Consider the following 21,568-nt stretch of genomic DNA (forward strand, 5'->3'; position numbering starts at 1 on the left):
TTACTACTTGACAACTCAGTATTTTTCATTTTAAACTCATTCAGCTAATTAGGCATCCGGCTTGGTGTGCGCGGAATTCTAATAATCAGAGGTAATTATTTTTTCTTCGGTTTTGACATTTATGCTTGCTGTCAGGTCGCAAACGACAAGAACTCCGTTAACACGGCCGGCAGAGATGCTTAATAAATAAGGATATCAAGCGAAAACTCTCATGTACCCTGGTTAACAACTTATTTTAATTTATCACTAATTTTATGCATTACACATTAGAGTAACAGAATATACTTTTCCTATGGAGTGGCGTATTTATTTATTTTTTAAATTTAGTTATGCAATACCGAGGCAACTCGTGAGGTGCTCAACAAAATGAGATTTGATGCATTTCGTGGCAAACATAACTCACAGCTACCTACAAAACGGATGCCTTTGACCTGACCCGCACAATAATGTTCAAATAAAGCGAATACTGAATTATAAGCTTTCGCACATCTATTAAGACATAAAAAGGAATAAAAATATCAAGCAGCGGTGCGTAACCTTTAGAGGTTTTTGCACCATTCCTGGGTCGCACGTTTTCTTTCAGTGATTAGTTTCCATTGAGAGACGACTGAACAACGCCTACGTGATATTTGTTGGCGTGCTATAAGTACTTGCATATAGTTGTGGTCCGCCTCCTCGTGGTATGGAGGGGTACTGGGAAGCAGCTTTCCTGTCGCTAAGTGGCCAAAAACAAACAATAACAGAACAAGATACAAATTACACAGAGCACTACGCTAATTTCTAGCCTTTTTCAGTATTCTGTATCATCAGTGTACTAAGGAGTCGCCGCCCTATAAAACACACAAACGTATCCATACATATGCCATAAGGAAGCATATTGTAGTGTAGCCTTTTTTTTCAGTATTCTGTATCGTCAGTGTACCAAGGAGGAGTTGCCCTACAAAATAATAAATGTGTAAATACATGTTGGCTGAGAAAGCATATTATTCAGATTATTTATTTTTGCTTCTGTACTGATACTCTCATCATACGAAGGGATTCTTATGCTAACATACGCCGATGCCATTACCCTATTGAATCCGCTCTTTTAGACAGTCAATACTATTGTTAATCACCTATCTAAAAAACAACTTTAACCGCACTGATATCAAGAAATCGTACCTTTAGACCAGCACAGTCTATAATATGTCCCTTATACCACAATGAGGGAGAAATCCTATCCCTCTTGTAAAATGTCACAAGCCAACGATTATATCTCCAATGGCATAATTTGGATTATGTTTTTAATTTAAGTATCTTTAAGGATTCAGGGACTCTGCTTATAGGAGAGAATGGAAGAAATGGTGTATGCGGATGGCTAATGGCACGGGAAAAGATAAGAAACGATCCATGCTGTCCAACTCCGTCCCTCGAGGAGAATATAAGTCCAAACTGGTACTGTCTTCGAAGGTCTAATTGAGGGGGTTTTCAGAGTACAAAGGTCCACCTATGATCGATCAATTATGTTAAGGCAACCAAAAGTATGACAGGCTAGCGACGGCATAACCATTCTTCAGTAATCACAAAGAACGCATCAAGGCTGCGAATTGCAAGCAAATAAAGTTTAAACTATTTATGTAATAATGTTAAGAGAATTGTCAATAAAAGGGATAAATTGGAGCTACTAATGTGACTTACTACTGCTGAGCCTTGGTACCGTCTGATACAAAGGATTACAAACCCATTTTGGAAGAATGTTGTGTTTTAGGAAGGATGGGCGTGAGGAGATATAATTTTGATCGAAGGCTGTCTTTTCGGTAAAATCTCGGGGGAACATTGATTCTGTGTAGTGTGAGATGGTTATCAGATAAAGAAGTAAGGATGGAAGTGGGGTGGGAAGAAGAATTTTCTCTTTGAGTTGCAATAACTGAGCTTTTTTTTTTAAATTAAAACTGAATGAACTCTGTTTGATTTTCTCCTGTTCCTCTTGAGAATGATACCTCTTCCCCCAAATGTTATGTTTAATCTTTCCTTTCTTTTAGCGGATCCCACACTTACCATTCCAGCTATTATTTAACTGATTACTTTTTTTTTTCAGAGGGTAAAACTTCAAATAAGATTTTATTTAAAGATATTATCGAATTTGGAACCGTTTGTAATGCAGAAGTTATACTTTTTGTTAGTAAGGCGTGCTCAATTTCCTCCAGCCATCCATTTCAGTACTTAAGTTGTAAAACTCGTAATAAGCCAAGCGCAGGTGAAGTCCAACTGCGCTACCTATTTGTTTCAGCATTCATGAAGGATTTTCCTCAGGCGGAAAATATAAAAGCCAGGCTAATTCCGCGGTTGTCCTAGTTTTTGATTATAGGATGCGCTATTTCTTTTCATAAAAAAAATTAAGGCAACAAAAACCTCGACACCTGGCCAGTGTGTACACCGCAGTTGAAGGCCAGAAGGCATTATATCTTTCTTTAACCTCACGCGTCGATTTCCTGGAACTGCTGCAAGGGTTGCATTAGTGAAATAAGTGCACCTGGCAGATGTTCTGTGGCCTCTTTCCGCATTTTTTGTTTAAATAATAGACAACTTAATAATATTCATTAACAAATCAAAATTCTTATTGGACAGTAAACTTTATTACACACCCGCTTAATCAAATCAGAATAATTTCATTCAATTTCACTTAATTGCATTTGATAAGAGTTATCTGAAAATCTAGATGCTCAAAATAAATATTTGCTGTCTGCCCAAGTACCATTCAAGCGAGTCTTTAAAATACCTAAACAAGCATGCTAAAATGACAAGTATTTATTAGGAAATGGCTTCTTACTTCCGTTGCCCCCAGTGGAATGGCAGAGACCTCGATTCTATACATCCCGGGGATATAAAACTTGTGAGGTAAAAGATTGGTCAAGTTCCTTGTGGTTAAAACGCTTCCATCGCCAAAGTTAATGACGAATTCCAAGTCTTCACCCGTGTCAGTGGTAACGTCGAATGACACCTCTGATTGGGTCTTTACGAAAGATTCGGATGGGGTTATTTTTAATCCGGTTATCTCAATCACAATGTACGATCTGTAAAAGGTCACCAATTGATCCGGAGACTGGCATTCTTCTTTGTTGACCGCTGGCATTCTCTCCACTGCAAAGATATCAATGTGTTATTAGTACGGGGACATTTGTGTAATTTATTTCTAATTTACATTGGAATTTCAGTTAAATGTTGTTTATATAGAAGCAACAGCGTTGCATAATATGCAAACGGGTTTCTGATACGCAGCTAATCAAAGGAAAAATGTTCAAATAAATCAACCGATTATTGGTTTAAATTTTGTCAAAAATTAGATGAAAATTATTTAAAATCCTCTTTGTAATACATAAAACAATAATATTACAAATAATTTACCATAGATATTCGAGTATAAGTCGAGGAATTTTGACATGATTTTTCCGTACTTGATGTAGTCCTACTAATATTTATCGCGCAGTTTTTCAAAGAGTTGCTTAATATCAAAGTAAGTTACTATCAAAAATCGGTTTGTAATAAGAAGTTCTGCACACTTCACGCGTTTTCGCCATGCTCTCAAAGCGCATTTTCTAATATCGAGTGACAAACGGGTCAAACATTTTCTAACTTCTCGAGGCCCAAAACTGAGGGGGGGGGGGTGACTTGTGCTCAGATATCTACAGTAGCTACAAATTCTCTTTCTGCTTGTACAGTTTAACTGGAGCTCAAGAGAATCGAGTTTTCTCAATATTAAAGGAAATTTTAACTGATAATAGCAATATTATTTACTTCCATAATAGAATCCAGAGGAATCTTGCGAATCAATAATTAATGCAAAATTTATGTTTCCACCAAAGTGAGTAGTGATAGAGAATTACATAATAGGTAAAACGAAAGCAGAGCAATCTTAGAATTTATTTACGTTCAGGTAGTACTTACTGAAGAGCCCACACCATATTTCAAGACAATTTTCCAAAGCTCTCTCTGCCATTGCTCAAAGTCCAATTGAAATTTCTCAAGAGTACTTAAAAATACATTCGCAAAGGATCATTGAAAAGGAACTTTGTTAATTTTTGACACAGAAATGTAGTTATTCTGAGATCACGTGCCAGAATTTTTCTATCAACGGTTTTTCATGTCTCGATGATCGCTGAATCAGGATCAGGTAGCGCGGACTGCAGTTATGAATTGCCTTCGCTTTGAGCACCTACTTCTCTTGTATTATGAGATATTGTTGACCTTTTGGAAGCCGTATTTGGCAAGTAGGACTTCTGTTAGTACAATTTAATCTCTAGAACTCTAATCACATTTTTTTTTCTTTCGAAATGGGTCCTGGGTCCACAGAAATGTGCCTGGGACCCATTTCTCCTGCACAGCGGAGCATTTTCCAAGGCAGGAGATGAAGTGTCTCTAACTATTTTGATATACCAGAACACTTTTATGCTTCTGTGTAAACATACTGAACGTGATCCTCGAAAAACATCTAAAATGATGGCAAAGCATTTCACGATGTTTGTGAGTTCAATCTGATTATTTCGGTTGTAGTAATCCTGATGATTAAGTTTTAATACTTGAAGAGAAGAATCACGTATTTCGACTATAGACGGAGATGATTTGCCATGGTTCACTGTTGGAACTATACATGGTAAAAACATCGTCATAGCTAAAAAATGTTGAAATTCGTTTAAGAAAGTGTCGAAAATTAAAAAAAAAAGCTCCAATTGGAGCAGCACATTGGCTTGTAATCTGTGCAGATTTCGCCGGCTGTGCATCGGAACACATTAATAATATTTACCAGCAGAATAGATTAAGGATGTGGGCATTGTTCTGATTACTGGTGGAAGGCTGCTCTGCCTTCTTCAACTCCCAACGTCTGCTATTCACTTTTGTGAATAGCAGACGTTGAGTTGCATCTCCTCTGGACTTGTGTGCTGCTAAGAGTTTCAGCTTGGATTATATTCTGACTTAGCTATCATATATGCTTGGTGGACTTAATTTGGTTTATCTGGACTTGCTTCTAACAGTGTTCACTGTCTGCTAAGATGTATCTCATGTGAAGAGCACATATTTGGTGAACCCATTACTTCCTTTGGACTTCACTAAATGAAGTCAGCTAATGTGGATTCTTCTTTCTGGTTGGCATCTTCGTTGAGTCTGATCTTCATCAATGTGCACTTTTAATAATTAATGGACTAATGGTGTTTTAGTGAGCTTCCTATCTAATGGGGTTGTAGTTCTTGAGCGTCTTTTACTGGACTAACTGGGTCTGTGTTTTAAAAAAAAAATGTGCAAGATCTTTTTGGGTAAGAGAGCAGAAGCACGTGACTATGCATCTGCTTGACATCGCATAAGTATGACTTGGTCTCTCTCTTTGCTAATATACGTCGGAATTAGACTCGTTCTGAAAAATAAAATTCTCTGTGAAATTCAGAAGTGGCGTGGAGGCGATGGGTATCGGTCTGAAGTCAGTAATCTTTGTTGAATTCAGCCCGATACCCATCGCCGCCTTGGATAGTCGGAAACAGATTTGGATTGATAGAAGGTGGAGGTAAAAATAAACTCAGTTTAAGTGATCGAATTCGTAATTTAACCTGAAATGGCAGGGAACGCCTTTCATGTTTACTTTTGTGTTTCTCCCTACAGGCATGTCCTCTATCACCACTGCGAAGTTGAACTGAATTTCCAGGTGCCGCCATTCATCAGACAGACATACTTCAGTTTAAGTGATAAGAACAGAGAGCCGAGCATGCCAAGTATTTGTTCAGTATCAAAGTGGGAGTTGAGATCTGTCCAATCACCTAAAGGTCAAAAGTTAATAATAATTAAAGCGAAAATGAACATGAGTCCAACGATGATAGTTGCAATTTCAACAGTATAGTGATGGATATTTTATCTATTTTGTTCAGTGTTTGGAGTTTATGAACTTCAGGAAAACCATAAACATAAAGGAAACAGTATAACACAATAAAAATAGACCAGGCTTAAGAATAATAAAATGGACAAAATGTAAATAGGGATGTAATTGTCAATGGAGTAAATAATTACAATTAAAATGCATTTAATAGCACTTTGCAATTTTACGGAGATGACTAGCCCATATAGAGGTCATGTCATTCATAAACTTGTACTAAATCGCTTATCCGATTAATAAAAAAATCCAAAACATCTGTAGTATTCTTTGAATACGATATTTTAAGGCAATCAGAGTGTCTTAATGAAAGAAAGGGCTAATACTTGTACAAAGTGATTTGAATGAAGCTCCGCTATTAAAGGAGGGTTTCTTTATTGGCTGACTTTTCCACATCGTCATAACGACTGATTCAAAGTGACCATACTCGTTGCTTAGCAGCATTTTGTTGTGGAACTGGGCTGGCGTAGCCGTATGTGGCATTAGTATATCCTCTTCTGTAAACTGCGTATATTCTGTAGTCGCCAACTTGTATTGCTAGGTGAAAAACCACAGCACTCAACCGAGATTCAATGACTCGTCACAGTGTGAAAAAGGGATCTATTAGATTTCCTCTCATCCCAAACGGAAGTATTTCTCGTATTCGGATAAGGCTACGAGAATGAACTCCAGGGCTTCTTCGTGCAGTGTGGCAACGCAATCCATCGCGCTACCAGTAAGAGCTATCCGACAAGCGTCGCGTGAGGACAGTCGAAATTACTTCGCCATTGCTGTAGAATACGAAGAGGAATTATTTCTAGTAACGAAGGAGCACCGATTCTTAAATTAAAAATTTAAATGAGAGCCATTCTTTCATTTTCTGCCTTTGCAGATGTAGAGCTCGAGAACGTGTCAAATGTCTGCGTAAAGTCGTGTGGTAATTCAAGACGTCTCTGAAATCCCTCGGCCTCATTAAATAGGGTTTCAAACCAGGAAGAATATTCCATTTAACTGAGAGGAGATGGAGTGCAGCGAGGATTTCGTTTAAATTAATTTCAATGTATAGCTTTTAAGAAGCCTAGCATCCTATAAAGGCGGATATTGTATTTGTTTATTTGTGAAAGTTTCCTTGGGAACGGAACACAATATGCCCGATATTTACGTTGTGTCCTATTGCCATCTTCAAAGATAACACATTTGTTTACTTGGATTAATCTTAATTAAAAATATTATTCCTTTTCATCCCCAAATACTGCTTTCTTCTTTCGCTCCCAGCATTATTTATTTTTTTAAGGAATTTGTACAGATCTCAGAGCCGTCCAATCATGGAATATCACACGTTGGGCGGTTTTCCCAAAACTTTTCATACACGAGGGTTCCCCCCCCCCCCTTAAAAATTCAATTCACTCCCCATCACACAGATGTTCCGCTGCCACTGCCTTTTCTACAGATATTTCCATGGTCACTGTTTTGGATCGATTCTTGTAATTCATCTACATTCTTTGATATCAGTTCAGGCACGTGGCCAGCCAGTATCCGTTCAACTCCAAACTCATCGCGCTAGTTTATTTAAACCCTATTTATTTATTTCTCTACTCGGGAATAACCTTGAATATTCAAGGAAAATTACAGCATAAGCTGTAGTTCAAATCCAATTTCATCAGGTTTCTTCTTACTTCTCAATCCATGCGCAATATGGATTGAAAAGTAAGAAGACTACTTTGAAGTTTTGACTTCCTTTCGTGTTTAGGAACTCATTTTTTTAAAAAATAAGAAATATATAAATAATAATAACTTAAGGGGAAGAAAGGTGTTCCTCTGAGGTATATATGGACGTATGGCAAATATAAGAGAGCAGTAAGTGGAAGTTTCGTCTGCATATGACAAAAACATGAGGACCACCATCAATAACAAATTACCAGTCTTCTTAGGATTGTCCAATTTCATATTTACTTATTGATTTCAAAATGTCTTTGAAATAATTGCCGGCATATTAACATATAAGGCAATGAGGCGAAGACATTTTCATTCAATGTGAATTTTTTTAAATACATCATTAATATTTAAAAGTAATAAAAGATAACTACTTATACCTTCGGGGTTGTCGGCACACAGGCATTGTTTATTTGCCACAACTCCTGCATATGGCAAGAAATGGGATCCGCATCGGTTTTTACAAAGTTCCGCGCTCACTCCTCCTTTCGGGTCGTAACCCCCTGGAGAATATCGGAAGAACTCGGCTTCATTAAGTGCCAGACAGTCTCCTTCTTCCAGCGCAAATCCTCCTGTTGAAAGAATGAAAAGTGATTATTGGATTGCATTGTGTGTCTCATTTTAAAAGTTATTTTTTCAAAGCACCTAAAAAATATGATTTATCGAAAACGAGTTCACAAAATCTGTACGGCGAAAAGGCCCAAACAGATACTTAGCAGACAAAGCATAATAATCGAGCTCGAAACTAAATATTTCTCAAATTGTTATAATTCTAAAGTCGATGGGGATAACAGTGGTAGACAATACAGTAAAATTGGACAAAGATTTTAATTATTTTGTAGCCGGAATCATTAGTGATTCAGGCGACAAATAATAATTCGGGGTGTTTGAGTCTGGGTGGGTAAGGGAGGGGGTTAGAAAGCTATTTAGCGAACACATGCTTATCTGCAAGATCCATCGCACAATTAATGGCTACTATGCTGCAAGGCGTTTGTAATTAGGTAAATTAGGTAATAGTCTCTTTTTTTTATTCAGCTCTATCAGGATTAGATTAATCACCGGATTAGGCAGGGTTGAGAGATGGGAAATGACTACGGCAGGAAGTGGCACGGATCAGAGTCATACCTGCATCTTCTCTGACGCTACTTAAGCGCAAATTCGAATTATTATATTCAAAGAAAGAGTAAAAAAAGGATTGGTTGGTTAGTTGGCCTTTTGGGGACGGTGGTATCGATAGCCATAGGGGAAAACTTGCTAAAGTAACTACAAGAGAAGTATCAGGGTAATAATCCGTAATAGAATACAAAATTTTAACTTCCTATGTGGTACCAACAAGTTTGTATCAACCAAACAAATTTAGGCTTCTGGTCAGGTCAAGTTATTGGGCATAGTGCTGTCTAGAGATAAAGATACGAAGAACTTCATTATGGTGAATACTGTATGTGCAGGGGAGGGGGGAGGGAGAGAGAGAGAGAGAGAGGAAGGGATTACAAAGGGAACAGGATGTTATTTTTATCAAATGCTACCTTGAAGGCGTTTATATCATTTCTAGAATTTCGTCAAACTTAGGTGAAAGTTGAGCTTGTTGTTGTTTGTTTGTTAGTTATTTGGTTTTTAGGAGCATTAGCAACTAAGGCCATATTGCTCCAGGATATGCGGTGATCATTCCCTGACCTTTCCGCATCCTCCGTATTTGGTGGTGACGGGCTCGAACGAACCCCGGTCTAATCAAGAAGCGTGTGCTACGCACTGCTGCTCCTGCCCACGGAGGAGCCACAAGAATGATATCTTGGTTAGATCCAAGCATGGGTTCATCGTAATTTACCAAATTGCTAAGCCGAAATTTGGTAAATTACAATGTCGTAGTCATTAAACAGTTAGATGCGGGTTATAATTTTGATATTATATGTCTGGTTTAGTGCAGCTTTAGACACCATCCATCATGAAAGGCTGCTATGTAAAATGGAAGAAATTGAAGTTATGGATAAGATCCTACGCTGATTAGCTAAAAGACAGGAGACACGGTTGTCATAAATGGTCAGACTTCAGAGTGGACCAGTATAACGAGGGATCACTCGGGGATCGGTGTTGGGCTCCTCTCCAGTGTTGAAATTTTCATAAATGATACTTAAAAAGGTATCAGATTTACAGGTGGGAAGGGTGGTTAACAATTCCAGTCAGGCCACGATGCTTCAAAAACACTGGAATCGATTGCATGTATACTCCAAAACATTACAGCTAAAGTTCAACTTCTAAATGTATGGTTTTATGCATCTGGGGAAAATCCTGGAGTCACATGTAGGTAAGGAGTAGAGGAGCCAGAAGTGGTTCAAGAATAAAAGACTTGGGTGTTACGATTCATTTTTATATGAAATTTTCCATGCAGTATAAACAGGCCGCTAGGAAGATACATGCTTCTTTTCCCTGATTTATTGGACCTTGGCTAGTAGGGCGACGAACGTCATTATCCCCCTACAAAAAAGGATGGTCGGATCACATTTGGAACATTGTGTTCAAGTCTGGAGACTGCAACTTATAAAGACTTACAATGAACTTATAGATATGGTTTAAAGAAGAGCGACCAGATTAGCCATGAGTGCAAATGAATGAACTTATAAAGAGGATATACTTAAAATATTGGCAGCTAGACATTTAAGGGGCAATCTGATCGAGGTGCATAAAGCACTCAAGGGACTGAATAACATGAATGAGAAAGATCTGCGCTCTCTCGTGCACGAGATGAGAACCAGGGGACTCAACTATAAAATCTCAGGAAATAAAATAAAAAAAACCTCACGGAGTTCACTTTTTTTCGCAGCGGGTTGTTGAACAGGGCAATAAGTTGCTTCTCAACGTGACAGAGGCGTATGAACAGTAGCGAAACTACAAATTTAGACTCCGAGCACATTCACAAACGGGCCCTATGTATAACAACAGATTAAAAGCAACCGTCCGGGTGACCCTTACCATTCGGATCCCCCTTCCCCGGTGTGGACCTGGATGTTGGTAGTTTTTCCAATGGCAGTGAGTCAGGCTAAGATAAAATCGGAATTTTACGGTTACCCTCTGGGAATGGCAATAGTGTGAATATTCTGTTTTATTGTTATTCTTTATATTTAATTTATTTTTGTTTGGCTGATACAGAAAAGTTCTCTTCCTTGCATCATTTGGTCTTATTGACACCATCCGAAAATAATTATCAGATGAATTTACTGTGCAACGTTCTTTACGATGGAAGGGGTTTTGAATCCGGCGGAAATCTCTCTCTCTCTCTCTCTCTCTCTCTCTCTCACTCTCACACACACACACACACACACACACACACACACACACACACACACACACACACACACACACACACAGGCGAAGAAGCTATTGAGAGTGGGCCATATTTTTCCCAATTTATAATGGGGGGAGGAGTGTGTATCAGACCATAAGTAATGATAATAAGATCGTCATTACTATACTCCAGAATTATCTCCTTGGACTGGAGAAGAGGTAATATGGACTGAGGTAGCCGAGTGGTCAGAGCGAGGGTGCAATAGCACGCACTCTTTGAGTGGACCAGGGTTCAAGCCCGTGACTGCTAAATACGAATAATGTTTGTATTGATGATTTATTGTAAACTCCACTGACCCAGTGGTCGTGCCGGAGTATAAACAAGAGCATTTCTCTAAATCATGATTGACCTAAAGAGGCAACAGGAAACCACAGATATGTTTACAGTTATGGATATGGGGGATAACCTTGATAAGAATGGAATCATAAGGGATCAGGGTGAGGATTAATGACAATTTAATACTCATCTGAAGGGAAATTCCTGCCAGATTCATCTGTTTAATTATGAGGCCATAAAATTTCATTTTCTACTGTCCTAGTAGAAAATGAAACAGACTTGTGATAATTGTGAAGTCAGATATGAAGTTCTCTGAGCAATGCAGACAGGTTGTCAAGACAGTTCATGGGGTTTTGTCAATGATATACAGGAATTTTTCTAACAGGAATAAGGAAGTAATTATCCCATTGTATAAGGCAATGATTAGGCCACATCTTGGCTATTGCATGCAGGCTTAGAGGTCTCATATTAGCATGTATTCCTGCTGGGGCGAGTACAGAGAGGGAAAATGATTGGTGAGTGGAACGAAAGGGTGCTCTTATCAAGAAAGGCTTAAGTTCTGCAAATTGCAGCGTCTGGAGACTATGTACCTGCGAGATGATCTGATTGAGGTGTTTAAAGGCTTTGAATGGGCTGAACAAGCGCAATGCTGAAAAGATTCTTCCTCTTGCTCAGACTACACATATGATGGGGCATAAATTCAAATTGAGGAAGGACGATTGTAGAATGGATGTGGGGAAGTCTGCCTTTAGCTAGAAGGTTGTTGATCGTGGGAACAAACTTCCATCCGTTGTCGTGGAAGTTGATAGCTTAAATAAAATCAAGGAAGAACTAAAAAACTATAGGAGGGTATGAATAAGCAAAATGGGAAGTGCCTTTTTTTGATTGATGCTGTATAAGCCTGCTTTCTTGCATTATTTGTCACTGTAAATGATAAAAGGTCATACGACTAACTAAAATTCAGGAGACAGTGTTGTTGCAAATGGACATTACCCAGAGCGGCGAATAACAAGCAGGGTGAACCCCTTGGAAGAAACTATTTTTCTAACCTTGACTTTATAACCTAAATTTTATTCATGAAGGAGCCGAGGGGGAACTCTTAAGTTTATCGATGATTTGAAATGAAGAATATTTAATGACCAGAATCAGCTGCATTGCTTGATTCAGAATGATTTGTACATTTTACAAAATATTCTGGAAAATAACAGCTAAGTTTAAAACTTCTAAATGTAAGGTCACGGAAACTCCAAGAGTATCACTGAGGGGGGGGGGAGGTAAAGTATTTCAAGGTTTAGGGGAGTTACGATACAATTTTATCACTCAGTGTAAAGAGGTGGCCAGGAAGGCGCATGATCTCTTATCAATTATTTTATTGGACCTTAGTAAACAGGTAGAAGGATGTCGTTATTCTTTTCTAACAAGGTTGAGACCACACTTGGAACAATGTACTCTGGTCTGGAGGCGAACACCTAAAAAAAAAAACAGATCTTCTACAGAGGGTTCAAAGAAAAGCAACTAAATCGGTAGTACTGATTACTGTGGTATAACTGAAAACTCGAAGACTTCCCATTTTAAGATGAGATGGCTGTTTTTCTGAATTTAAGGCAGTACCAGTTTTTTTAAGGAACCTTACGAATTAAATATCTAATTTATTTGTGAAAGAGAATTGTTTTATTTAATAGCAATAGGGCTTTATTTTTGAAGAATGTTTCGACACTTTTGTGGTCTAAAAGATCTTAAGTTTTGACACAAAATAATTCGGCTTACTCAAGAACCTAAATTTAAAACATAAGAGCTAGGTAGAAATGCACGATTTATTCGATAAACAAAAAGTGTACTAGATGTTAAAGACACGCCAATACCACAATAACTAAATGATGCAAGGACGAGCGCCTTTTTTACATCTCTCAATCAACTCATATCGCCAACCCATCTGATGAATGAAGACGGGGATATAACTTATTCAATGATCTACGATTGTCTAAGAGGTAAACTTCGTGAAATCCACCTGAGTTGCTCTTAAAGATTGTGCGCCCCTGGTTCTGTTTCTTCGACTATTGAAAACATTTTCCTTATTCATTTTACTCATAGCTTCAGGGTCTTATACACTTCTGTCTAAGTTGCCAAGCTTTGCAATCCGCACCGGTAAAAATTATGCGTGCAACCTGAAGTCTATTTTGAACAAGTTCAGCGTGGAAAATTCAATGTTAGAAAATTAGCGAGTTAAAAAAAAGTAGAAAAAAACTTTCTATGATAACCCTTAACCCATTAAATTGTAAATTTAAAAGAAATACTGTATAGCGTTCGCCTTTCACACAGAAGGGGCTTTAATGAGAGTAAGAGTTGGAAAGGGCGTTGAAGAATGCTGCCAAATTTATCAGTTTGCGATTTCTTCTCTCGAATTTAATTATTGAGCTAATGCATACAGACTTAAGGTAAGTAAGTAAGTAGTAATTAATTATCGAGAGATATCATCTTTCCTTGAAGACCTGTTACTTGTTTATCATGCAACAGTTCCGTGGTTAATTCAATTACTTACTTAGGCAAGTAGTTAATTAAGATCTCTGCCAAGATTACGACTCTGACCCAGAAATGTAAACGCAGAGGCAACGAAAAAGAAAGGACAGCGCTTCAATCAGCCATGGAAAATGGATGGGATGCAATTTTTCAGTGATATCAGACCTGACAGATTTTGTAAGCTTTTTCCTAGTTGTGGCGAGGAAAATCAAAATTATTTATTGCGATGTCACAGGCGTATGTGGCTTCAACTACAGGATCAGTTACAAAAGGAGCAATTATTCGACTCTCAATAAAACCAGTGCACTACTTAATTGTCTTTTTTACGGGCGAACCTTACTGGGGTTGAGCATAAATAGAAACAAAAGCTTCGCAATTTTCACAAATGATTTCTAACGTAATTTAACCTACAATGTCCAGTTATCCATTCCTAATCCGATTTTTTTTCTAAAAGTCAATCGTCCTAGTTACTTTTTGCTTTAGTTCTTTTGTGTGCCCTCTCTGGTGAGAAGGAAATCACAGCAAAAAGCCACACCTGTCTTTACAAAAGCATTTTTAAAACAATAATCAAATTAACCGAATCTATGCATCTATGAAGGAATTTGAGTCGAACTACGATGCACTGATAGTGTTGACCCAATTTTTTTCCCATAAAACATTTAATAAAAAATTATGCTATTCAGGGCTTTCAGAAATACTGGTTGAGTTACTTCTGAAACGAAGAAGGACCCTTGCATTTATTAAAACATTTTTCTGTAGTTTGACACTATGTTGCCCGTTTCTACTCCGAGATGATTTTAGTTTTAGTGATGGAGGCCCTATTGAAAGTAAAATAAATCCTCTCTTTATACTCCGGGATGGTTACATAAAGTTAAAGGAGCTTATATGATATAAATCACTAGAACGGCACCGTATTTAGCAGTCACAGTGCATGTAACCAAATACGAAGATTCGAGAAAAAATCAAGTCCTGAGAATTCAAATTGAGCCGGTTTTCTTACATATTCCCTGGTTGCGCTCAAACATCATTTATTTATGTTGAGACTTTGATGGCTCCCTCGTTTGGGGCTCTGGTGTGGAGTATCCAATGGACCCCCATTTGCACGACCCTGGTTAATCCTGCAAACACGCGATGTTGTTTGTTCACAGCTATCTTCTTTCTGAATAAACTATAGCAATGGTAATTACACTGGTTTAAGGAATGCAACACTTTTTTTAAACACATTAACAAGAGCTTAAGGTATTTCCAGAATGCCTTAAGCTCTTCGTGACATAATAGCTACTTGAAAATACCTGTGATGTTGGGCACATAACGGTCCACAAGGGGGATCACTGATTAGTAGGCGATCTTGTTGTGAGCCGAGGAGCTGTTCGTGTGTTTAGTGTTGCCTATCTTGCGCCCCGTGGGTTTCCCGACTCCTTATCATAACGGTGTTACTACAAGGAGATGCAATACGAACTCTGTAAAGACCACATAGTTTAGGTTAGTATATGTTTCGGTAGGGTTATGTTGTTCATCTGGCCACTTAGTCTAGGAGCCTGTGGAACACCAGTCATTTAGTTACCGTCTAAATGCCATGGGCCAGGTCGGTAGGTTCAAGGTCACTGGCGAGGCGAACCCTGAAGTCGCCTGATATTCCTAGGACGCCCCAAAAGGGTGAAAGAGAGCGTGAGACATAGGGAGACATCCACCAAGAATTTGAAGATAGGGGACAGTAGAGGGCACGACTCTGATAAGAACAGCAGATAGTACTTGCAGTAACAGAGTCCACCAAGCGAAATATTTAAGGTGGGGAAGAGGTAGGATATATAGTCAGAGGGGCAGGACTTCAAATGTGGGAGGGAGATTCGTGGCTGGCACGTGGCTGTTTGCAGGGCCCCCTGTAATCCCACACTGGTGCAGACCAGTTTTACAACCAATGTCAGCATCCCATGCAATGACTCCTAATAAGAGGAATCAGCATGGCCTCAGCTAAAATGGTCAATGATTGGAATGAGCAGCTGCCTCTGTGCTGCTCATTCCAATCATTAGGCGAGATTCAGGGAGAGGGGGCCCAGATCAGTCGCACACAGACATTCTCAGTCATTTAATCTTTTCATAAATACATATTTTTCTCTTTTTTACAACGCGTATCCAGAAGCAACAATGAAGTATGAGCGAACAAACAGTCTCTCACTCTTCCATACCATACCTTGAATACCAAACATCAACTACACACACACAAACCAACAGCAGACCTACACAGGCACTTTACCCATTTATACAGACATGGAATACAGACTGCACGCCCTATTTCTTCTTCCACTCTTACAGATGCACGACTGATAAATATACATTCAGGATACACACTTCTTCTTGGATATAAACTCACATTTTAAAATTTCTTTTTTCTTTTCTTAACAGAGCACAAGATGCTTTCACACACATTTATCCTTAGTTTCATACACAGACATAGGAGGACCAACGCCATTCACATATTTAAACTGATCTACAACTCATACGTAACTTTACATTAATATTTGCCTTTACTCTTTCGCGCACATGGACACAATCACGCTGTTTTGTTACATTTTCATCCTTACAGGACTTAACACGCAACAAGTGTGCCCTGGAAGCTATTCGTGTTGTTTTTTTCTTTATCGTTCATTCTAAGTATCCGATGGCTCAGGGTCGACGGTGGAGGTTGTCCGCTCTGCTGATATTGTGGGCGCTGTAGTGCGCTTCAAGACTGTTAGGGTTTTTCCCAGTTGTGACGCTGAAGTGACGTGGATTGACCTTTTACCATCGGCACATTTGTATTTTCTGCTCTGCTGATATTCTGAATGTGTTTCCCGAGGTTAGCTCTGCGAAGATCTCAGTGTCAGTTTACTTAATAGTTTACATATTTTTGTAAAAACAAATCTTTATTAGATAAACACAATACTTTTATTATATATAATGGAACTGGCTGAGGTCATGTTCTTGTTTCGCGGATGAAATCCACTTAATCCTCGTCCGAGACTAGTAAATCGGGTTCAGTGTAAAAAAGAGCCCATAGTTTTTGTGGGGGGTGAGAGGGAGATACACAGCAGTTATTTACAATATACTATACTCTACTCTACTCCTTCCAGTAGTGAATGATAAGAAACATGTATGGATAGCAGAAAGAAGCTTAAAAGTGTGCAGGCAACAGCAGAGGTCCATGACGATGTCACAGACATTCTCTCAGATATGCCACACAAGCTGTACTTGCTACCTGGGAGTCTAAAACGCTGCTGAAACTGATATTCGGGTGACATTCAAGTCAAGTGGACCCAATTTCGGCGAAGTCCGGACGGTCTGTGACAGCCAAATCCTCTGCTTGCACCTTCACGATGGTAGGACTTCAGTAACCCTGGGTATAACCTCCATGCACATACACACTGTGGGTGACCACCCAGGTACGAACCACCGTAAGCAGGGGTCGAGTTGTGGTGCCCACACCACATGAAGGAGTACGGCCCTCTGTATTACTAGGTGGTAGATGACTCATCAACCGGTGAAATACCACCACTTTGCTTATTGGAGGCTTGAAGTGGTAGAACCAATGTTTAGTCTCCAGAGCTAAGTTCCGGTCAACTCTTCCCCATCTCTACCATCATGCATATGACTTTTGAGGTTATGATGAACGTCAAGGCAAGATCCAATCTTCCTTACATTTCGAGGGTACAGCTCTAAAACGGTGTTCGCAGGCCGGCCGCTAGTTAGTTAGTACACGGACGGAACCTATTGGTAACTCTTTAGAAGGCTTCCGGATCAGCTAGCGTATAATCTTGCTACTTCTACTCTGACAGATAGTGACTGGAGGGAGTCCGAGTAGTGTGTATGTGGGGGGCATTGTCGAGGCCACGTTATGTCAAGGATCTGGGTATATTCTTACTATATGTACGCCATATCGAAAAATTTCATTACTTCATACAGCACGTCCACCCCCCCCCCCCTTTCTTACTATTGAACACACCATGAATTGTCAAACTAATAGAGTAAGCTTATCTAAGAAAAGATGTAAACCTCTCAAACACTTCCTAATTCATTTCAAGAATATACATGGTCTCAATTCTAATTTCAACGATGTCCATTTAAACTTGCAATCTGCTAAACCCCATGTACTTTTTCTGACAGAAACCCAGCTATCCGTTGACTCAACTACTGTTCATCTCAGTTGCCCAAATTATTCGCTGCATGGTTCCTTTTGGCTCAAAGGTGGTACTTGTGCATATGTCCGTTCTGATATTCCCTGTCAGAGACTTGGTAATTTGGAATATCCTCTTTTCTATCTTCTCTGGCTTAAAATCTCTCTACCTCATTGTGTTAAATTGATCTGTTGTCTCTACCGTTCTCCCAACTCCAATAATCACTTGGAGCTCTTTGACTTCCTCTCTTTGCAACTTGACTTTCTCCAGTCCAAATTTCCTAACAGTGAGGTAATTTTCCTTGGTGATTTTCATGTTCACAACTCCAGCTGGCTTCCATTTTTTAGTCACACCGACCCAGCTGGTCGAGATGCTGAGGCTTTTGCAATTACTAATGACCTTGCACAGATTGTTCATTTACCTACAAGAATACCTGACAATCCTGCTAACACGCTTGATCTTTTTCTCACAAACAACAACTCTTCTAAGTACACGGTCAAAGTGAGTGGTCCCTTATGCACTTCAGATCACAACTTGGTGATTGTCTCTTCTTCAATGGGACCTTTATCTCATGGCCATTCCCAACGTCGTATTGTTTGGTATTACAAGGCGGCAAAATGGGATGACCTGCGAGATTTCTTTTCTTCTTTTCCTTGGTCGGATTACTGTTTCAAAACTTCTGATGTCAACGTTTGCTCAGATCGTGTCAGTGAAATTATCCTTGTAGGAATGGAATTCTTTATTCCACACTCCACTTTACAATCTCGTCCTTTATCTAAACCTTGGTTTTCCAATAAATGTGCTAAGGTTGTTCAAGAGAAGAACGTTGCATATTGTAATTGGCTTGTTTCCAAATCTTCAGTTTCATTTTCTGCCTATACCAAAGCTCGCAACAATTGTAAAGCAGTTATTAATCAGTCCAAACTAGATTTTGAACAGGCTAAGAGTAGAAAACTTGCTTCTTGCCTTAATGGTAGCCGAGCATTCTGGTCTCTAGCCAAAGCTATTGGCCGCAACTTTTGCCAATCTCTGATCCGATCTTTATCAAAACCAGTTGGTTCTGTTGTCACTTCGGCCAAAGATAAAGCTGCCCTTCTAGCATCCCATTTTTCTTCCAACTCATGTATTAATCTTGGTAAAACACCTCCCACCATTCCCAACACGCTCCATTCAATGTCTCCTGTGGCCTTCCGTCAAAAGGATGTCAGAAGGATTTTGGTGAATCTTGATACTAAGAAAGCTCCATGTCCCGATGGTATTTCTCTACTTGTTCTCAAAACCTGTGCTCCTAAATTACTCCTGTTGCTTTTTTCACTTTCTTATTCCAAAGGTGTTTTTCCTTCTGCGTGGAAATTTGCTCATATCCAGCCAGTTCCTAAAAAGGGTGACAAATCCCTCCCATCAATTATCGTCCCATTGCAATTACTTCTACTCTTTCTAAAGTAATAGAGAAATCAATTAACCGCCAACTCAAACTACCTAGAAGTCTGATCAACGATTGTCAGTGTGGATTCACTGGTGATAATCTGGCTTATGATACCCATTTATGAACAAATTGAATGGAAAAGTTTGGGAAAACATATGTAGTTGCTCTTGACATCTCAAAGGCTTTCGATCGTGTTTGGCATAAAGGTCTCCTAAACAAGCTTCCATCTTAGTGAAAGCTTCCTAAACAAGTGTTCCCCCAAGGTTCAGTTCTTTCCCCCACTATTTTCCTCTTGTATATTAATGACCTTCTTTCATTGACTGGAAATCCTATCCATAGTTTTGCCGATGATAGCACATTGCATTTCACTTTCCATTTTGAGAAACCGTGTCCTGTTCAATCAGCTTCAACTTCTCTAAAATCTGCTACCAATTCCTTAAATGCCGATCTTCAGGTAATTCTACAGTAGAGCAAAGACAACTTAGTTTTTTTTTTTTTTTTTAATTGAAACCCCAAACACGAAAGGTATCAAAACCTATAGTACTTAGTAACGTGCATGGGTTGAAAGAGAAGTATGGGGGGGATGCCGGAAACTTTGCTCTAGAGACTAAACATGGGTTTCACCACTTCAAGCCTCCAATCAGCAAAGTGGTGGTATTGCATCTGTCATTGAGAGTCATCTACCACCTATAGTTGATTTCAACCCTTCTAAAACTCAGTCTTGTCTTATATCTCGCAAAAAGGATTCTTCTGCTCCTATGCTTATGTTTAGTGACACTCCGATTTCTAGGCAAAATAATATATCTCTTTTGGGGGTTACCCTGACTTCTAATCTCTCTTGGCACAAGCACATTACAAATATTGCTTCCTTTGCATCTAAAAAACTTGGTTTTCTCTTTCGCTCTCGGCGTTACTTTTCTCCCAAACAGCTGCTCACTCTGTATAAATCGCAAATCCGCCCTGCCATGGAATATTGTTCCCACATGTGGGGTGGTGCCCCCAAAACCTCTCTCAGGCTTCTTGATTCCATCCAGAAGAGGGCAGTTAGGTTAATTAATGATTCATCTCTAACAAAGTCTCTCCACTCGCTTTCCGCCACCAGCCTACCTCCATTTACTGTCCAACTTCAAACTCACAAAACCAACTTTTCATCTTCCTCATTTATTCATTCAACTGCCGTTTTCTGGAACAACCTTCCTTCATATGTATTTCCTGAAAATTACAATCTACAAAGTTCAAGTCTAATGTCATAAATATCTTCTCTCGTCTTCGCAACCTCCAACCCCAGCATGGTATATAGGTTCTAATACCTATCATGTTTGGGGTTTTCATAAAAAAAAAAAAAAAAAACAAAAGAGAGAGAGAGAGATATCGCAAACAGAACGAAATAAGTTGCTGAGATTTCAAAGGGGCGTAATCGTCAGGTACCTTATCTTTGGCATTGTGTGCTACAACCATACGCTTGAACTTGCTAAATGCGCAAGGACTATGGTGCCTCTGAAATTCCGTGAGATTCAGTGCTGCAGTGAATTGATTGGGCAACTATTCAGGTGATAAGGTTTTACAGACCATGTGACTTTCTTGGATTTACACATTTTTGCAATGATTATTGAACACAGCCTAAACCTCCAAGGAAAGCGACCAGGCAGTGTATGTTCGTTTGACCATACAGCTTCAGATTGACCTTCATATATTGCCACCAAAAATGAATGGTGCTGTCACCTGGATTGCGGCACTTCCGTTGCCGCAAAAACAATTACAGGTTATAATCCCACTTGCCAATTCCTGTTTTCTGTGTGTGTAAACCACAGTATATACAAAAGAAAAAAAAAAATAGAATTCATTCAGTGTTAAAATCCAACGAATGCATGAAACGCTGTCGGAAACATGGCTATAGCATCAACCAAAAATTGAGGAAACCTGTTAATTAAGAAGTTCTCGGAAATCTGGTCTATTCCTTGTTCAGCCTGTTTGAAGAAGTTCTTGTAGTTGCAGCATTCAACAGGCTTCTTTTTTCTGGTTATAACTTGGTAGTATATCCAAGTTATCACGTATTCGTCCAATTCCCACCATAGAGGACCTTTCTGCAACAACAACGAAAAGCTATCAGTGGAAATTACCAGTTCCACGCTCTGAAATGTTCTTTTGTTTGTTAACTACAATAAGTCTTGTGGATTATGGAGTGATAATCAATTAGTTTATCGAATGGGTTAACTGAATGGACCGGTTTCATCAAAAGGAGAAATTCATAAATTTCCAGGGAAATAAATTCT

At 39.0% G+C, this 21,568-nt stretch overlaps 1 protein-coding gene across 1 annotated transcript in view; it reads right to left on the bottom strand.

Annotated features, from left to right (window-relative positions):
• The window catches only part of LOC150083201 (polycystin-1-like), a 154,741-nt gene that overhangs the window by 108,209 nt on the left and 24,964 nt on the right, over positions 1-21,568 (bottom strand). The window contains exons 3-4 of the mRNA XM_090378431.1: positions 7,966-8,157; positions 2,810-3,120 (exon numbers count right to left, since the gene is read on the bottom strand). Of these exons, the coding sequence (XP_090234557.1) occupies positions 2,810-3,120; positions 7,966-8,157 (503 nt within the window). The remainder of the gene's footprint in view (positions 1-2,809; positions 3,121-7,965; positions 8,158-21,568) is intronic.

Source organism: Mastigoproctus giganteus, chromosome 7 (assembly GCF_048544385.1).
Source record: "Mastigoproctus giganteus isolate SK-2022 chromosome 7, ASM4854438v1, whole genome shotgun sequence".
NCBI classification, from domain to species: domain Eukaryota; kingdom Metazoa; phylum Arthropoda; class Arachnida; order Uropygi; family Thelyphonidae; genus Mastigoproctus; species Mastigoproctus giganteus.